The 20,541-nt window shown below is 27.6% G+C and overlaps 1 protein-coding gene and 1 non-coding gene across 2 annotated transcripts; both read right to left on the minus strand.

Moving 5' to 3' along the window:
* Nucleotides 1-5,937: 5,937 nt before the first annotated feature.
* LOC127242800 (origin of replication complex subunit 1-like) lies at nucleotides 5,938-11,213 on the minus strand. The gene is made up of 16 exons (XM_051262483.1): nucleotides 10,171-11,213; nucleotides 9,930-10,065; nucleotides 9,626-9,775; nucleotides 9,384-9,527; nucleotides 9,128-9,279; nucleotides 8,934-9,033; nucleotides 8,727-8,849; nucleotides 8,486-8,644; nucleotides 8,346-8,403; nucleotides 8,088-8,266; nucleotides 7,840-7,951; nucleotides 7,624-7,691; nucleotides 7,431-7,526; nucleotides 6,973-7,049; nucleotides 6,380-6,463; nucleotides 5,938-6,274 (listed from the first exon to the last, which is right to left on the minus strand). The coding sequence occupies exons 1-16, from the start codon at nucleotides 10,878-10,880 to the stop codon at nucleotides 6,199-6,201; spliced, it is 2,424 nt and encodes an 807-aa protein (XP_051118440.1). The 5' UTR covers nucleotides 10,881-11,213; the 3' UTR covers nucleotides 5,938-6,198.
* LOC127243128 (small nucleolar RNA snoR28) lies at nucleotides 9,638-9,715 on the minus strand. Its single transcript, XR_007836945.1, has one exon. It is a non-coding gene; the product is annotated as a small nucleolar RNA snoR28 (small nucleolar RNA).
* Nucleotides 11,214-20,541: the final 9,328 nt, after the last annotated feature.

Here is a 20,541-nt window from a genome sequence, read left to right on the forward strand (position 1 = left end):
TTAAAATGAAATTAAAGTATATAATTTTTTTCAAAAAAAAAATGACAGAATAAGTGGGACAGCAGAAATAGAAAGGTGGACATGGTAAGTGGGACGGAGGGAGTATGTAAATACCACATAAAAATATTGAAATTTTTTTTTTATAACATGGAAACCCGCAGCCGCTATCCGAAGGTGCACTCTGGGTAAACTCTCAGCCGAATTTAATAATCTGTAAATTAGGTCCGATAAGGCAAGATACACTAGGCAAACTATATGTGGCAGACAAAACTTTCAATATTGAAATTTCAATATAATATAATATTGTGCCAAACTTTTTTGGTATGGTAACAATATATGGTTCGACAATTTTTATATATTTCATGTAATACCAAAAAATACCATATATTCCCTCCGTCCACTTAATAAGGTTATATTTATCTTTTGCGTCATTGTACTTAACATTAAAAAAATCCATACATTTGTATAATTTTTTGTATAAACGTCCTTCTATTAGTATAAGACACTAATAGAAGTATTTTTGTCATTTTTCTCTAATTTGTATTATAGTTTGATATAATAATTAATATTCAAATATCAACACAAAAAAAAACAAATGTGAACTTTTAAAGTGGATGAAAGGAGTACTATTTTGATATTTTAGTATTTGATATATGAGTAGATACTGTCATACTGATAATTTAATATATTATATTTTTAATTATTTGCTAAAATTATTAAATTATATTTTATTTCGGCATTCCAATGAGAGAATATATACAAATATTTTTCGAACGATTCGATATACCAAATTATCAATACGAGTTCAATATATATATTTGTCATACCGAATTTTCAGTACAGTGTTATATTTTATATTTTAACCTATTGAAAAAACTGGTACAATATATGCTATGATCCGATATTTTTAATATATTGTACCAAACAATCCCTGGATGTAAGTTTAATATATATATATATATTTCATATCATTATGCCGAATGAAAATTGAATTCTAATTCTCTAGGATGTAATAGATCCCACCATGAACCCGACAAAAGAACGCTCACCCAAAGTCCAATATAAATAAGAGGCATGTTATATATTTATATTATATATATGTATATATAATATTTGATATATGTAAATATAGAAGGATGTAGTTTGGTAGTCCGAACCCATGAGTTCACGAATCTACCTCCCACACCATCAAGTTATCTTGTTGGGACAGGTAAATTATTGTTTAGTCTTGCAGTTGACCTCCTTTATCATTTTAGTATTTAAGTAGATCATATATGAAAATAAACCTACAAGTAAATAGTTCTTCGGTGCTGGATTTTCCACCATATCTCTCCCGCGCTAACGTGAATGAAATATCAGCGCTACATCGATGCAATGTTAGCAATACTTGAGTTTTTTTTTTTTTTTTTTGTTTATTTAAAATCAAATTTTTTACTTTGGTCAAAATTAGACCAAATTATATAAAAAAAAAAAAAAAATTACAGTTTATCATTTTTTTTAAAAAAATAATAATAATAAATTCGTTGATAAATTTTGCAATTTACTAATCAAAATTATAATATATATATATATATATATAAATTGACTGAAAAAATTGTAACTATATGTATATATATTTATGACGAATATTGGATTTTGTGAAAGTATAAATTTTTTGAGTAGAAATATTAAAAAAAAAAATCAAAAAACATTTTTGATTGAATTTTTTTTGATAAAAAATACAATTTATCAGTCAAAATTATTTTATAGTTGTTAGCTGATTCGATTAGCTGGTTTGATTAGTGGACAGTGGTTAGCTATTTGTATTAAAGTATTTAGTAAAATAGCAGTTTGATACAAGCTGTTTATACATAAATGACAATTAAAGATATTTTGTATTATATTTTTAAAATATTTAATTGTGTTTTTCGTTGTATAGGATTTTTTAGAATTTTTATTATTACTTATTGAAAATTATGAAAATTTTATTAAAATATTTGTTTTTTTTTTAAAAAAATATTTATAGAAAAATTGTATATAGATTTTTTTATTAGATTACTTTTAATTAATTTTTTATTATTTATAATTTTAAATAAATTTATTCTAATATATTTATTAGTAATAAAAAATATTATGTAACAAACAATATATAGTATATATAAATAAATTAATAATAATTTTAATTATATCAATTTTATAAAATTAAATTTAAAAGTTTACTAAAAATATATATTAACATAATTAAAAAATACTACAATGGAAATATATTAATACGTGTAAAATGAATAATTTATTTTTAAAGTAAAATAAGAAATAAAATAAGTTAAAGTTAACGGCTATTCCGTCGTTGGGATATGACTTTTGTAAAAATTAACTTTTTGAGGTCAATAAGTTATTTCAAACTATTTTAAAAAACTAATTTACAAACACTTAAATTAGCCAAAAGCTGTTAAATAAATTAAATCAAACACCCCCCAAATCAAAATATATTTAAGAAAATATAAATAATTTAATTAACTACGTAACTTATAACATCAATAACTTACTCAAAACTTTTTTATTTTTAATTCTCTTTTTTTAAAAAAATACAATAATAACTTTTATTTTTTGTAAAATTAGTTTATGTTAATTATAACTAAATAAAAGTATGTTTTTTATTTACTTGTATTATAAAAAAAATATAATATTCATATTGAATATATTTTTTATTGCAATATAATTTTTAAAATATTTAAATACATATTCTAATCTTTTTAAAACATAGATATTAAATTTATTTTAAAATTATCAATATTATTAATTATATAAAAATAATAAAATAATATCATAATTTACTGTCATTAATTAATTCAAACGTTTTCCTTAAATAAATTATTGGGATGGAAGGAATAATTTTTTTAAAGAAAAAATGACTGACTTTTTTGGAAGGAATTATTTGTTAGTATGGCAATTTAAAGTAAGATTTGAGAATTTTTGCAATTTATATATGATTTTTTTTACTTCTTGTTTTAGGTTCCAATTATAATGTCGTGTTGTTCTATTTTGGATTTTTTCATGTTCGAAAGGATTTGCTGATCTTGTGCTAAATTAGATGTTGTGGATTTGGTCTTAACACTACAAGAAAAAATTATTTTTATAACAAAATTCTTTTGTCTCTAAATCTATTTTTTCCGTTACTAATGACATTGAATGAATTTACGTTAGCTACGTGAAATTTAGGGGATTGGATTTTGGAATTGGATTTTTGAGGATTTTAAAGTATAGATTTGTAAGTTGTGTTTGTTTGGGGGATTGAATTTTTGTAATGATTATGTTGGAAGAAATTATTATTTTATTGAGAGAGATGATATGTTGATGTGATAGTTTGAATTAAATAGTATTTATATATAATTGAAAAATAATTCTGAAACAGTTGAGATGAAAATTTGATGTAATGTTTAAAAAAATATAAATATTTTATATTATTAAAGTTGTGTATATATTGCCTCACTGTACCACCTACCAGCCTGTATCTTCAATCACGTGGTGAATCGTTGCTGGCGAATGAACTTGACGGATTGCAGAGAATCTCGACAGGCTATCTTCGGCCTACCCTGTAGATTTTAGTTTTTAAATTTGTACAATAGACATTAAGTCGAGTCCACCAACCGAACAAACTAGTGTGCGACAGTAATACAATTGAATTAATTGTCGTTTGTTTCTACACAACGAGCTTTTTGTGTTTTTCTTTCGTTGGTGATTATAGACATGCTTTCAATTATAGATATATGTATTTTTTTTATTTTTTTTGTTAGCACTACATCGCCAACACTGGAAGACCACATTCCTCGTTCTCTTCGAGCATCTTTTTATTTCATGTATTTGTTTACAAAATTATTTCCCACTCATGTTACATATTACTTAGCTCATTCGGAGGCGTTGCTTAATTCAAGAATCAATATGACATTATATATTGCATTTTGAAGAATCCTTTGAAGAACATTGTTGTCTTCTATAAAAAAAATAAAAATAAAAAATAAAAAAATGCATACACATGGAAGGAAGCCCTGCACATATTGAAAAAGTTAATAATAGCAGCAGCTGGTAAATACAAAAGAAAAGCAAAGCAAAGAAAATAGAAATTTTAAAACGTTTACTAAGCAATCTTGAAGGAAAACACAATTGGAAGGCCAAATGCATTCTTTGGTAGTTTAATACTAAGCTCTTCTTGAAGCTCCTTCTTGTAAAAATCAGTAACTTTTTTTCCAGACCTAAGACCATCTTCAACGCAACCTCATTTTTTTAGGTTGCAGCTCAATATTTGGAGTTTTACGTCTCCAACTCAACTGCATATTCAACACCATTTTTTGTGGGTATTGCACTGTAGCAACTTCAATTTTGGCGATTTTTACTTCTTTTTTTTTTAATTTTTTTAATTTTTACAAATTGTAAATTAGTCTCTATAAGAATTAATCTGTAATTTTTTATACTTTAATTGTATATATATTTTTTTAATATGAAAAATTGTTTAAAATAATATATAAAATAGAATATTTAGAGAATATTCTTTTTTGGAATTGAAAATATAGTTGAAGATTGGAGTTATTACCGTAGCAACTGCATTTTTAGAGTTATAACTGCATAAATGAAATTGTCCGATTTGAGATGACCTAAGCAATCTTACACGACAAAGTCATCAAGTGCATCGAGATTGAGCTTATACAAACCAAGCACCAAAACTCTATAACAAACAATAGGGACCGAAGAATAAATCACAAGACAAACACATTTCAACCTAAAAACACACGGCTCAAAAGAAAAAAAATATATATATATTGTGACGGTCCAGGCCCGAGAAGATGTTATATCGAAGATTTAGAAAGGAAAAAAAAAAAAAAACCAATCTACAATTCCACCTAGGGGTGTCAATTCGGCCGGTCCGATTTTTTTCGTGCCAGCCCAAACCGACCTAAGAGCACAACCCAGTTTGAAATTGGGCCGTGCCGTGCCGTGCCAGTCTGCTTTTTTTTTTTAAAAAAAAAAAATTAGGGTGTGTTTCTTTACAGGGGTTTGGGGAAATTTAAGTTTGAGTTTAGTTTTTATTTTAATTTTGGGAAGGGTTTGAATTTTTATATTTCTTTTGTGTTTAAGTTTGGTTGAGGATAAGGAAGTTTTTATGTGTATTGATTTGATGGATAATTAATAAAATAATATAAATATGTATTAAATTTAATTGATAAAATTTATATGGTATAATTTATTATAAATTTATATTATACTCAATATATATATTTATTTATTTTTATTTTAGAAAATTTTGTTCTCTATACAAAATGACATATATATTGTATATTTTTTTATCCTATAATTATTATAAATATTAAATAAATATAATATTTGAAAAAAAATATATTAAAAAATGTATATATATACTCCCTCCGTCCGGGATATTTTGTCCGACTGTAGACACTAAAATTTAGGAGGGGTATAATTAGTAAATAATTAGAAATGTATTAGTAAAAATAATTATCATATAATAAAAATAATTATAGATTAAGATTAACATAACTTAATAATATAATTAAAATTAAAAAAATTATAAATTAAAATTTTAAAATAAGATTAAAGTGAAAGTGACAAAATAAGTAGAACAGACTGGAATAAAAAGATGGACATGAGAATTAGGACGGAGAAAGTATATTACAGTTTTTGCTGCAAGCTGCAAACTGTTTATACACAGTATTTTTGCCCAAATCGAACTTGCAGAAACAGACCCTTAATCATTTTATTTATTATTTTAGTTTTAAATTAATTTTCAACAAAATATATTTTAACAGTAAAAGTAGGGAATTAAATCTACAATCAAACATATCAAGTCATGTTGTAATTTTTGTCTTTGCTCAAAACTTAATATATATATATATATATATAAATTTTTTTAAAATTAAATATTAATTTTAAAAATCAGGCAGATGGCCAAATGAATATGCCCTTTTAGCCAACAAAACAGAAATACAGTGTGTCTGTCTGTCTGTGGTATAAAACAACATTACAAGTGATGTATCTTTCAAATGAACCAACATTCGTTCTTAAACAACAACAACAACAAGGCAAAAAAAAGTCTGTATATAAATATATATATATATATATATATCTCATCAATCATGCATGTCATCAATTTCTTGGCCACAATATCCACTTCAGTTGAAGAATCATTCATTCAAATTTAGGAGTATTTACTTATAAATACTTGGTGAGCCAAGGCACGTCATTGCTGCTGCTGCTGCTTTCCTTGAGAGCAAAACTGACATCATCACTGCCCACCAACACCAAATGTGAAACAATCAATCAATTTGCATTCATCTCATCACATCTGTAATAACTAAATAATAATAATGGTGCCAACAGAGAACACACTTACCTGGGATAGTTGAGCTGCAATTTCTGCAATTTGTGCCTTGATCCATCCTCACACAGTAATATTCTGCATTCCCCAAGTTTGCACCTGACACACACACACCCCATTTCAACAAAAAAATGGAAACCAAACTTCAGTTGAGAACATAATACTCTGTCCGGAAGATCAAATTATGTAAGTTTGATTGGACACGGCAACTAAAAAGTAATAATATTTTAATATTAAAGTGAGTTAGTAAAAAGTAAAGTCGAAGATATTATAGAAAATTTATTAAATAGCTACAAAAAAGTAACGGGGTAAATGATAAAAAAGTCGCAAATAGATTCTTATTTGTTAAAACAAGATTAATCAAATCGTGAGTGCATAAAAGTTGTTTACTGGATTGTGCATACAGACAACCAAAAAAAAGAATAGTTACATAATTTTTGAAAATATTTGGAATATATATTATATTTATGATAATTGTCTATTATAAATATGTAGATGTATTTATGATTGAAAAAGAGAAATTTAGTAAGATTAGTTAGCAAGAACTTTGTAGGGCTGATATCGGATCAAATAAATTCTATAAATGAAAGATAGGTGTGCTGGCTTACCCTACTTTCAGCAGTGCATCATAACCTGGAAACACTTCTCCATTGCTGGAGCAAAAGGATGAGACTGTGGTTGCCACCTGCATGGATGGAACTTAATCATATAGCTAAACTTCAATATGCAATAAAGATAATTAAAAATAAATACAAAATAAAAATGAAATAGAATTGACAAACAGAATCGCTTGGTTCACCACTATTTTCATGACAAAAAGAGAATAAATTTTATCAGGATTTCACAGTATGAACACGATCGAAATCATAATGGGTATTTATAATAACTCAAATCAGGCAACAAACGTCGAAACATCAATCCAAGGCATCCCAACACACGTGATTCCTCGGATTAAAATCAGGTTGTATTAATGGTGTGGTACTAGACATAAAGACTTTGGAGAAATAGAAAGTATAGTAGTTGCTGGGACAACATCAAGAAAACATAAAGGGCCTAATGGAGATACCTTTTCAAAATTCGTTTCGCCCATTCCGGTTTTATAAAGTTCGTGCACCATAGCAGCTAGGAAGATCTTGCTCAGTTTAGAAGAGCTCCTAATCACCTAAGATCAAACAACAAAACAAACAGCATTTGCATATTATCAGTGGGATTCTGTAATATAATCGAAGAAATCTAGTCTTATTTTTGTTCTAGCCTACTTGGATATGAGGAGCTTGGAACATCTCTTTTATAGCAGCCTCGACATCTCCCACGCCAACAACTTTCCCTGCAAAACGAATGGAACATAAACATTGATCACTTGCATTGCACAACGTCAAAATCACATAAAAAATACTGCGACATGGAGATAAAATGGAGAAAAGACAGTAGTAACTGATTGTGGGATCAAATTTAGACATTTTACAATGTCTTACCTGATGCACCAGAGCCAGATTGCGACAAAGCTTTATCGCGATAATCTGCAAGCTCTGCAGCTCGTCTACAGATTTCCAAAGCACGACGAGCATCTCCAGAGACAGCTGCTACCTAAAGTCCAAAAAATTCCAGTGAGTAATATAAAACCTCCCACACATTCATCGAAGGCAATCAGCCATTACTCGATTTCAGACTCGCAAAAAGATGCAATCAGAGTAATTGAAAACTGAGTAGAGATCGAGCAAACCTTCCTCGATGCAAACTCAATTGCAAGTTTTTCAAAAACATCGACTCCTTTCAGGCGGCTGGAGATTATTTCTTGAAGCTGCTGATAGTTGTATGGGCCAAAACAAAGCCTCTGTATGCCCATTCGACTAGAAATTCGCGGCAGCAACTTCTCAGGAAGATCCATAGTGTTTGCAATCCCTGCAATAACAGTGCAAATTATCGATATAAAAGAAAGGGAATGATAAAAACAAATTTAGGAGCAGCAAAAATTTCTTACCTATCACAACTAGTCTCGAATTTGGCTTGTTAGGCCAGTCCAGAATATTGTACAAAACCTGTACAAGAAATTTTGCACATTCACACTTTGAATATTATCTAATAACAATCCATTGTATGTTTAGTTTTGTGGTAACATACTGATTGATTTCTCGTCACAAGAAGATCAAGTTCGTCTATTAGAAGAATGCAAGGCCTTGCATCATTGCTGCGTTTATTTTCGTCTGAAAACCGCTCATTCAAAAGATGAAGCGCCTTTTTCCACCCAACTCTGTGTCCACTTAATCCCTCGTATATCACCTGGAAAACGGTTTAGGTTTACCTCAACAAGGCGTACGAAAGAAAATGGTTGCTGCAAATCAGAACAAAAAGTAATACTTACACTGTATATATTTTCTGGTGAAGCGAGTTTGAGGCCATTAATTTCTACGAAACAATAAGGCTTTATGCTTCCGGCATCAACCTCCGACTTTACACTCCTCATCACAGCAAGCACACTCATTGTCTGCAGATAGAAAAGAAGAGTCAGAATAATGAACAGCAGGGTGTAGTAATTTGTGTTACTCAGTCGAATAGGCATTTCCTGTACCTTTCCAGTTCCGGGAACACCGTGAACATAGAGGCATCTTCCGAGACATTGCTCGTCACATATGGCACCTTTGATAAATGAGGTTATCTCGTGCATCTCCCTGAAAAGTGTTTAAGAAAAACCGTGAGATATATATTATATGTGTATATATAACATTCAAATATATGCGATTTAAATTGTTTAACATTTCATACTTGTCCCTGCAAGGAAGAGACTTGGGCAATGTTGCAAGCAGTAATGTTGCTTTTGCCTTTTCAAGATCAGTCTGCTTGTGGCATCGGACATGCTCGGGTACTTTTTTCGCACCAATCTTTTGCAGCCCAAATATTCTTCCCTTTCTCGAGTTCTGAATAATTCATTCATAAACCAAAAATGATTCATCTCATCTTGTATAACTATAGCTAGCAAATGAAGTCTTAGTCTTTACATAATTAAAATAATGTATCGTACCGCAGCTAGAGGGCGAGCAGAAGATGCTGAGATGCACATTTCTTCATCCTCGAAGTCCACTTCTTCTTCTTCAGAATCCTCAGACATTTCACCAGAACTCCAATCTTCATCACCATTATTACAATTATTAGCTTCCTCAGCATCCTGCCAAGTACAATAATGAAAATGAATAAATATGAACCCAATTTGGTTGAAAATCAAATCAAATCAAATCAAATCAATGTAAGCTGCGCCGTGCTTACATCTTCATTGTCTATCTCAGCGATGCGCTTAAAATTGTGCCATTTTACGTCATACTCATATTCACAAAGAAACACATCATCTCCTTCATTGCTAGCATTCGAGTATTCTTTTGGGCTCATCACATAGCAATGCCTAATGATTGTTTCCATCTGCAAAGCAAGCGCAATGTCGACTAAAATCAACCAAACTTCCAACGAAACTACCAACATCTCATAACTGCAGCAATTTAGCATTCTAATTTAAAGATCATAACATAGAGAAGAACCAAGAACAAAATGCAATTATCACAGCATATCACAGCACCTGAACATCGGCAAAATCGTTAGTCCGATAGAGCTCCCTCCTCAAATTATGAGGCTGTCGCCCCGCAGCAGTCTCCTCCGGAATAATGTACCACCGAGCTCTGAACCAATAAGTGCCATCCACTTCTTTCCACAAACTACAAATCCATATAGAAAATTGTAATACAAACAAACATCATCGAAACTATTGAAATTCAAGACGGGAAAAAAGAACCCTAAGGAAATGAATTCTACAAACCTACCTCTCAATACGAGCAGCCCATAAATCACTGGAAAGCAACCTCTCCCTAGCAGTCCGAGCCCTCTTTTTCCCCTTGGGAGGTTCTGGAAATTCAACAATGTTGCCTGATTTTCTTCCTTCGCAATAACTACAAATCCAATCCCCTTCGGGAACCTCCTTCAATGGCGGCTTCAAACAATTCAAATGAAATCCGTTCAAACAGTCATCGCATTCAATCATAATCCGCTTCCCAGCAGCGGGCTTGAAGCACAAACGGCATTCCTCCTCCATCGGATCCTCATCGTCAGAGGTAGCGTCGTCCCTCCTCTTCAAGTAAACATCATCTCCCGCCGAAAACTGTACGCCGTCGAACACCACTTTTTTGTAATAGACCTTCTTCTTTGTTCTACTCTTAAATACCCTTTTCGCTGCACTTGCCGCCTGTTTCTCCTTAAATATTAACTTCCTTCTCGACTCGGTCGGCTGTGGGGATACGGGGGTTATAGGGAGTGACTGCTTCCTGCAGTTTGTCCGAGATTTGAATGTCGAAGATGGGGATTTTCGCCCTTTATGTGGTTTAGGTGTGGCCGTTGCGAGGCGGAGGGATCTGCGGACGGTGCCGCCGATTTGTGGGGTCTGGGGCACAATCGTGTGGTCTTCTGGGGAAGAAATCGGTAAGGGAGTTCCATTAGGCGACGGCTTCGATTTCTTCCTTCTTGGTGTGTCGGCCATTGTTGTTGAGATCGGCGGCGGCGGCGGCGATTGTTTGGGAGGAGGGAGCTCTGAATCAAGAGCGGGAAAAGAGTTTATATTGCTCGAATCGGTTTCGAACCGGCGGTTCCGGTTTCATCGAACCGAAAACTAAATCGGTTTTTCCACGGTTCGGTTTCGGTTTATCTTTACTCCGAACCATAGACCGCCGGGTGAAGAAGAAGAAAGAAAAGGGAAGAAATGGAGAGGAAGAAAGGAAAGAATTGGAGAATGAAAAAGGAGATATTGGAAGAACCGGTGCGGAGGCGGCGGCGGGGGCTGTGGATGTGTAATGGAATTGATGAGTAGGGCAAAAACATTACTCCCTCCGCGTGGAAATTATAATCTTGAGTAGGGCAAAAACATTACTCCCTCCGCGTGGAAATTATAATCTTAGTTGCGTTTGGCACGAGATTTAAGGAATATTGATATTATATTGATAGGGAATAAAAAGTACATGTAAAAAACTAAAAAGTAATAGCAATTGTGTAATAATAATAAAATAATAAGGGTAATTTTATAGTGATATAGTTATTTATGAAAATAAGACTATTGTTTTGGGATGGACAAAAATAGTAAATAAAACTATTGTATTAAGACGGAATGAGTATTATTTTTTATATATATAAAATTAAAATAATATTAATATTATTAAAAATAAATATTTATTAATCACATATATTTTAAATTTTATAGTTTTTATTTCTTTGGTAGGATTTATTAACTTTTTAATTAATTTATATATATAATAATATATACCATAGTATAGTCAATTCAAATTTTTTCATTTATATTTTTTCAATAAATAAATATTTTAATTTATATTTAAAATTTTTTATTTTTTTATAAAATTAATTTATATTATATTTTCTCCGTTCACTTATAAAATTTATATATTTTTATTTTGACTTCATTACATAATATTTTTATTTTTACATTTATTTACATAAATATCATTAGATTTTATTTATAAATATAATTTTAAATAAACACAATTGTTGAAATTAAAACACAATTATTAAAACAAAACACAATTATTAAAACAAAACACAACAATTAAAAATAAAACATAATTTTAAAATATAAACAAACTCTTTTGGTGTTCATTATCATCATCCATTCTTCTGGCACTCAGATTTTCTCACATATATTTATTTTCGTCGTTTTCTCTAGATCTTGCATCCGCCAACATCGTCTACCACCGGTATGGTGCAAAATTGTTTAAATCACGATAGATCGGAGGATTTATTGAGGGTCTTCCTCCCGCCTTGCCCGTCGCGGTAGAAGCCCTATTCCAATTTTTCGGTTTTCAAATTATAGTAGGTTATGATTTGTTATTATTTATTATGTAGTATTGGTGTTTAATATTTTAAAAATTAAATTAATAAATATGATTAAAAAATTTAGATACTCTCTCTGTCCACCACCTTTAAGAGTTACATTTATCTTTTTAAATACTCTCTTTATATTTGTATAATTTTTTTTACAAATATTGTTGAAATTTGGCCCAAAACTCAATCTGCAACCCAAAGCCCTATAACCGGAACCCAACCGGTTTGGCCCACACCGAGTTAAAACCTCTTTCTTCCTCTCATCTCCCAGTTAGTTCTTCTCTCTGGGGTTTTCTGTTATCTGAAATCCATCCGTTTTTATTTTTTACTTTTCGGTAAGTTCGTTCTTTTGCGTGTTTTTAGTACTTGAGAAGTTAAAATCGGTGTGTCGATTAGTTGATTTAAGGTTTCGATAGATAGAACTTCGTTGGTTTGCAATTTTGTTGGAGGCGATTGGGTTAATCCCTAAATTAGTCAATTCACAAACTAGAGAGGTTGTAGACTAAGTCATCCAAAAGTTTCCCTAATCATTGTTGTCGAATCGGAACTGTTTCGCTGCCGGAGATTGAAGTTGTTGTTGTGTGCTGCAGCTTGTTTTCGCTGCTGCCGTCGACGCTGCTTGTTGGTGGATTTTCAAAGCTGTTCGGAGATCGAGTCGAGTCTTAGTTGAATTGAGGAATTGAGGGTCAATTGCCTTGTTCTACAAATTGTATCTGGTGTCTGTTGATCAATCCAGAAAGAAGTTGTTGCTTGCTTAATTTAATTCTCAATCCATTTAATATCTTGAGTTTTACTTTGATTTTAATCTTAAACACAAACTAGGTGATGTTGTTTGTTGTTTGATAGATTATTAAAAATTCAACAACATTAATGAAAGTATTTTTGTAATTTCTTCTTAATTTATATTATATTTTGATATAATAATTAATATTAAAATATCAATACCTTAGAGCCAAACGGATGTAATATATATTTAAATATTATTATTTTAATAAATATATAAAAAATGAATATAATATAGATGTCAAAATTTAATTATTGTTGATTTATTTAATAAATTTAATAAACATTTGTATCTATAAATAGTAAATTTAAATTTGATAAAAACATATTGAATATTGTTATAATTTATAGAATAAATTTTTTTATGAATTATAAAAATATTATAAAATTTAAATATAATAATATACTCCTCCGCCACACACAAAATATATATTTACTTTTGGTGTGGTGTTTAAGAAATAATAGTATTTTAATTATAGTGGGTGGTTAAAAGTAGTGCAATAACATTTTTGTCTTTGTTTTTTTATATAAGGCTATCTCCAACCCTCCACTCTATTTTTGCAGTTTGCTACAGTAGAAATGCAGTTGATCTACAGTAATTTTACTCCAACCATAAAGTTCAATTTTTATTTAAAAAATATATTCACTATATATTTCTCTTTTATATTATTTTATATAACTTTTTATATTTATAATTACACCCCAACTTTAATTTATTTTTATATTAGATCCATACACATATAATTTATATTACTTTTCAACGGTAAAATTATATATCAATTTAGAAAATAAAATTATACATTATTTTTTAAGAAAATAAAATTATATTACTTTCCAAAAACTAAAATTATATTACTTTTAAAAAAATAAAATTGTACATTATTTTTCAAAAAAAAATAAAATTACATACAACTTTTTAAAATATAAAATTATATATCATCTACTAAAAAAATAAAATTACACAATACACACAAAAAATACACCACAAAAACTCCATTCCAAAATGGAGTGGAGTAACAGTGTTACTCCAAAATGGAGTAACACTGATCTGCAAAAATGGGGTGATGTGATGTAAAGTAAGGGTATTTGTAGAAAAAAGTGAGGTATTTAATTAAATGTTTACTTTGTATTTGGACGTCCTAAAATAGAAACATGTATATTTTCTAGCTGAACGGAGAGAGTATTTAATATTAATTAACAAAATAATTTATACATATAATATATATTATATGCATATACCATGTCTCCCATTTAAAATACTCTCAGTGTCCCGTAACAATATATCTATTTTTTCATTTTAGTTAGTCTCGTAACAAAATATTCATTTTTTTTTAGTAACTGTACTATATACCTAATATTATAAATACTCTTACAACTTACAATATACTATCTCCGTCGCTAAACAATCTATCTATTTTTCTATTTTAGTCTGTATCATAATAAAGTATCTATTTTCGTTTTTAGTAATTATACAATTTACCTAACATTACAAATATTCTTTCAATATACAATATATTATACAAATGTCATTATCTTTATATTATACAATACTAATAGGGTTAATTTAGTCTTTTTTACCTTTATTTCTAATTTATCTTAGTATAATACTAATATTTCTAAAACTCCGTGCAAAAAGCAAATGGATATATAGATATGGGACGGAGGGAGTATTACGTAAATGTCATTATATTTATATGACACAGTACTAATAAAATTATTTTAATTATTTCTATTTTATTCCTATTATATCTCAATATAATACTAATATTTTTAAAATTTTCTAAAAAGAAATCAATGAATATATAGTTATATAGGCCGGAGGGAGTAAATGGGATACATAACAAAAAAAAAAAAAAACCAAAGATGCATGGGAGGTGTATCTTTTATTTATTTATTTATTTTAATGATGAACCGCTCATTGCAGGTGCTCTTATATCCCACAACTGTTTGATTCTTAAATCTTTGCTGCAATCAATTTTATTTATTTATTTATTTATTTAAAAAAAGATAAGGCACTGAGTCTTTCGTGATTGGAAAAATATGTACTTCGTGCTAAAAGTTGATGATATAGTTGTGTTTTTCATCCATTTTTTCCTTTTATATTATTCCCATCATCCTATTTAAATTGTTCATTTTAGCTTACCTACGAAATTTTAGGTATTAAATAATTAGTTAGTAATTAAAAAGTGTATTAGTAAAAATAATTATAATTTAATAAAAATAATTAGATTAAAATGAGTAAATAGTTTAATTAAAATTAAAAAAAAAATTATGAATTATAAAATTTAAAATGTGATTAAAGTATATAATTATATTTCTAAAAAATAAAATGACAAATTATGTAAAATAAATAAAAATAGGAATAGTTGACAAATTAAATGGGACCGAATAAATATTATTTTAGACAAATTTTTCTCTTGAATGTATTTCCTCACATGTATAGAAGGACAACTTGTTAAATGAATATTTCAAGTTGGATTGGTGATATTGGTTCATTAACTATTTTGACTCTTATTTGTTCAAATAATGCTTAATTTACTCAGTATTATTAATATACCTATATTGTTGTCTCTTAAAGGTAAAAGAATTTATTCTTATTTTTTTAATTTATCTTGTTTTACCATACATACTTATTTTATTTTATTTTTATAACGTAGAAATCCGCAGTCACTATTCGAAAATGCGCACTGGGTAGACTCCTGGTCGAACCTAATACTTATTTTTGGTACTATTGGTGTTATGTTTAGCAATTATCAAAATATATTGATCAATTATACTTGCTGAGTATGTGTGTGTTTGAAGGATTTTTGTGAATTTATATTATTTACACAAATTTTTTTCACAAAAAATATCAAATCAAACATCTATTTTCATTTTTTATAACAATTTTATATTTAAAACATCGCATCATTACATATTTATATCACATCAGATATTTATTCAAATTCAAATGTTTTACTATTCAAATCATAATAAAAAATTCAAACCTCAAATCAAACACACCTATAGTTGTTTAGGGATTTGAATTTTGGTTTGAGATTTGAATAATAAAAAATTTGAATTTAAATAATTATGATTTGCTTTGTTTAATCTAATTTCCAGGTGATTAGATTCGGTCGAAATTTACTCAGAACGCACTCATCGAAAAACGGCCGCAAATTTCCACACTATAAGAAATATCTAATATATATTTTTACGCTGGATTTTGGTTCACTACGTGGCGTTTAATTCTTGTGGGCCCCACTACTTAAATATAATACTCCCTCCGTCCCGCTATTAGTCCCGTTTCTTTTTGGTGCGGAGTTTAAGAAAATTTAATTTATATAGTTAATTAGTGTGATTAGTTAATATAATATAGTTATTTTAACTATTTTTATTTGATGAAATATTGAAATAAAAGTTGAAATATATATATTTTTTAAAATTTAATGTTTTATTTATTGAAATTGTTTTATTTAAAAAATATTATTATATTGATTGTAAATTATGCAATTAGATAAAAAAAAATTTAATTGTAATAATTTAAATACAAAAATAACAGCCGTAATACTAAAATTTTTAATATAAACAAAACATTAAATTTTTCGAATTTGATTGTTGGTAGGGATAGTTCGATATTGTATACCAAAATTTATAACGCATATTTTATATACTGTAACAAAATTTTTATTATGATATTTTATCGTAATGAGATATTGTACCAATAATTTGGTATACCGAATTTATAGATGAAAAAATACTGAAGTACAGAAATAACACATACCGTACTAAAAAAATACCGAAAATGTCAAATTTCAGTATACCGAACTTTTTTTTGTATGATCTCGATATTTTTTTAATATACCAAAAATTCGGTGCAATATACAATATGGTTCACTATTATCTGAATACAGGATCGAGTCATTTCTAATCGAATTACATGTATAGTATCAAAATATAATATTTTACGCTGAAATATAAAAATTAAAAATAATTTTACAATTTTAAGAATATATTAGAAAATTAATTATTTTAGTATCAATATACTAAATTATTGATATAGACCGATATATCAAATACTAAAATATCAAACTCTATTAATCTTTTCGGTATATATTATACCAACAATGCTAAAAGTATATGCAATTGACGTACTGAAAATGTTCGGTACAGTATCATATCATATAAAAATTTACGATATACAATAATTTTGACACTTTAGTATTTTTCATACGGTACTGGTATTATTTGAGTAAATTGATAATTTTCACTCTTAATAATAGTATTAAATTATTTTTTTTAATAAAATATAAAAATCAAATTCTAAATCAAATCTATTATTAACTAATTTTCAATCGTAAAATATCAAACCAAATACTTTTTTATATTATATTAAAACTTTTAGACATCACATAAATACTTATTTATATAATATTGAATATTTAATAATTTTTATTATTCAAAATTTTAGCCATACTTTTAAATTTACAATAAAACAAATAATAAAAGTTAAGAGTATTGGTAATTGAATAAAATATAGTTAAATTTGTAATTATAATTAGTATTTACTAAATATTACTATATTAAAAAATATGTCTAATTTCGCATGACAGTAAAAGAAGAAAGATACACTAATTTCACGGAAAGGGGATAATAAAAAATAAAAAAAAGAAATGAAGATGCTGATGACGGTGAATAATAATAATAATATAATTTTATTTATTTTATCATATTAATTATTATTATATTATAGTAATTTAATAAATACTACTATTTTTTTAAGTAAATTTTTTCCACTGTTATAAATACATAAATTTAGATAAAATATATTAAATAATAATTAAAAAATATATTAGTAAAATTAATTATTATATAATAAAAATAATTATAAATTAAAATAATTAAATATTTTAATTACAATTAAAAATTTATAAATTATAAAATTTAAAATTTAATTAAAATGCAATAATTATATTTCTAAAAAATAAAATAAAATATTATATGGACATACTGAAATGAAAAAAATACTCTCTCCATTCTAAACAAGGTGCAACATTTGCTTTTGGCAGGGATTTTTAGGTGGCTAGTATTAAGTAGAATAATTTAGAAATTAAGTGATGTGATGGAGAGAGAAATATATATATATTTTTTTGGATGATTTGAGTGGATAAAGAGTAGGGTAGAGATTAAGTATAATTAATTATTTCTTATTTTAAAAATGTTGTTTGGGACATACCAAAAAAGAAATATTGCAGGATATTTGGAACGAAGGGGGAGTAATATTTATATGGAACGGATACTATTTTTTATATAATGAATAAATAATAAATATATATCTAAATGAAAAAATATATATAATTGAATGCAATATATCCCATAATTGTTGATAAATAAATTTATTAATTTTAAATATATTTAATAAATATAAATTAATTTATTTAAATTTTTAATATCTTATTTATTGGATAAGGTACGTTCAAAATACTTTTATTTCTATATTTTCTCAATTAAAAAAAATATTTTTATTTATATTTAAAATTTTTTTTATTAAAAAAAATATTATTGTTGAGCAAAATAATAGATAGGTTTTTAGGAAATGGGTCTGCCAAGATTAGGTCATTCGAAACGTCCAATGAGCTTTTGAAAGTCTAAATATGATTGCAGTAACCAGGTCGGATGAGTTTTGAGTTTGTCCAAAACTGGTCGGGTAAATCCCCTAGGTCGGGCGAATGAGGAGATTGGACCTGGTCGGGACCAAATAGTTCGGACGTCAAAATCGGACCTAATCAGGTCAAAGTTCGAGGGTCAGATTTAAGAAAGTCGGACGGTTGATAAGATTGGTCCTGGTCAGGACCAAATAGATCGGATATAGAAGTCGGACCTAGTCAGGACAAATTCCAAAGGGTCGGACATAAGAAGGTTAGGTATTAAAAATAGTTATCCTATAGGTCGGGTAAAATTCAGTTTCTGGTAGTGGGGGTAGTTTCGACTGGTGAACGATTTTTAAAATCGGACGTGACGTGACGGTTCTCATACGTGTCGATAGAAGAGAATTTTTTGGGGAGTTAACAGCGGTTATGGTAACCGACCGGATAGCGGTTCGAACCGTATCTTCAAGGGGTTATTTAAAGATTCTGTACGGTATAGAGAGGGCATCTTCAATCGACATCAAATTCAAGGAAATCGCTTTTGGGGATCACCACTTTATTTTCTAGTCTTTATTTCATTCTTATTCCATTCTACAGTGTTTAGAAGTTTCTAATTTCAGACATTCATCTATCAAATTCGGGAATATTTCTCTATTTTCGAATTTTACTTTTTATTGTTGAAAAAACACATCAACAATTATGTTTTGAACAAATTGAGTAAATATGTTATTTTAGATAGATTAATAAGATTTGTTCTTTTAGTATTTCAAATTTAAATCTATATTATTAATTCTGTTCAATTTTAATAAATATATACTTTCCCGTCTCTTTTTAATGTATCATTTTGGGATTTTGTAGTAAATTAAAAATAATAGTATTTTATTAGTTAATAAAAATATGTAAGATGTTTTGACATTTTTATCATTTGATTTTATGTACAATGTAAATATATCAGTAATAATATGTTTATAATTTAAGTAAAAGTTAAAAGATATTTTGATATTAGTGTATGATTACTTTTGCTAGAAATGAGATATGAGTATTTTTAAATGGGATAGACGAAATAGTAAAAATGATAATTTGAATTGAAACATAAGGAATATTACTCTTTTTTCTCACAACATATTATGTCAAAAATATTATTTAAACAAAAATTAAATTAAATATCTCATTTCAAATCAATTTCGAACTACAAATAAACAAACTAAATAATAAATTATTAAAAATGCAACTAAACAAACTATATATTTTTAGCACATTTTTAATTCATCAAATTAGTTTACTACATTTTTTTTTTCACAATATTTATCTTTGAAAATTTTATAATAACATAAATAAATAAAAAAAATAGTTATCATTTTAATGGTATATTATGATTAGCATGAAATCACTATTATTCAAATATTAAAGATACATATTAGGATAAAATAAATAAAAAAATACATATAATTGAAACGAATTGAACATCTAAATATATTTATAAACTATTATTATATACTTTATCATTAAACAATATTTATATTTATTATTCCTCCGTCCCACTATTTATTTTTTTATTTTAGTCTGTCACATGACAAAATATCTATTTTTTTTTTTTTAGTAATTATACTGTCTACCTAACATTGCAAATAACCTTACAACTTACAATATATTATACAAATGTCGTTACGTTTATATCACATCATATTAATAAGGTTATTTTAGTCATTTCTATTTTATTCCTACTATATCCCAATATAATACTAATATTTATAAAACTTCGTGTAAAAAATAAATAAATATCTAATTATAGGACGGAGGGAATATCTTTTTAATGATAATAACTATTTAATAATTATGAAAATTATTCTTCAAAATATATATTAGCGTATATAATGTAAAATATCAATATAAAAATAATTA

This window comes from Andrographis paniculata, unplaced genomic scaffold (assembly GCF_009805555.1).
Source record: "Andrographis paniculata isolate CXL003 unplaced genomic scaffold, ASM980555v1 Contig89END, whole genome shotgun sequence".
NCBI classification, from domain to species: domain Eukaryota; kingdom Viridiplantae; phylum Streptophyta; class Magnoliopsida; order Lamiales; family Acanthaceae; genus Andrographis; species Andrographis paniculata.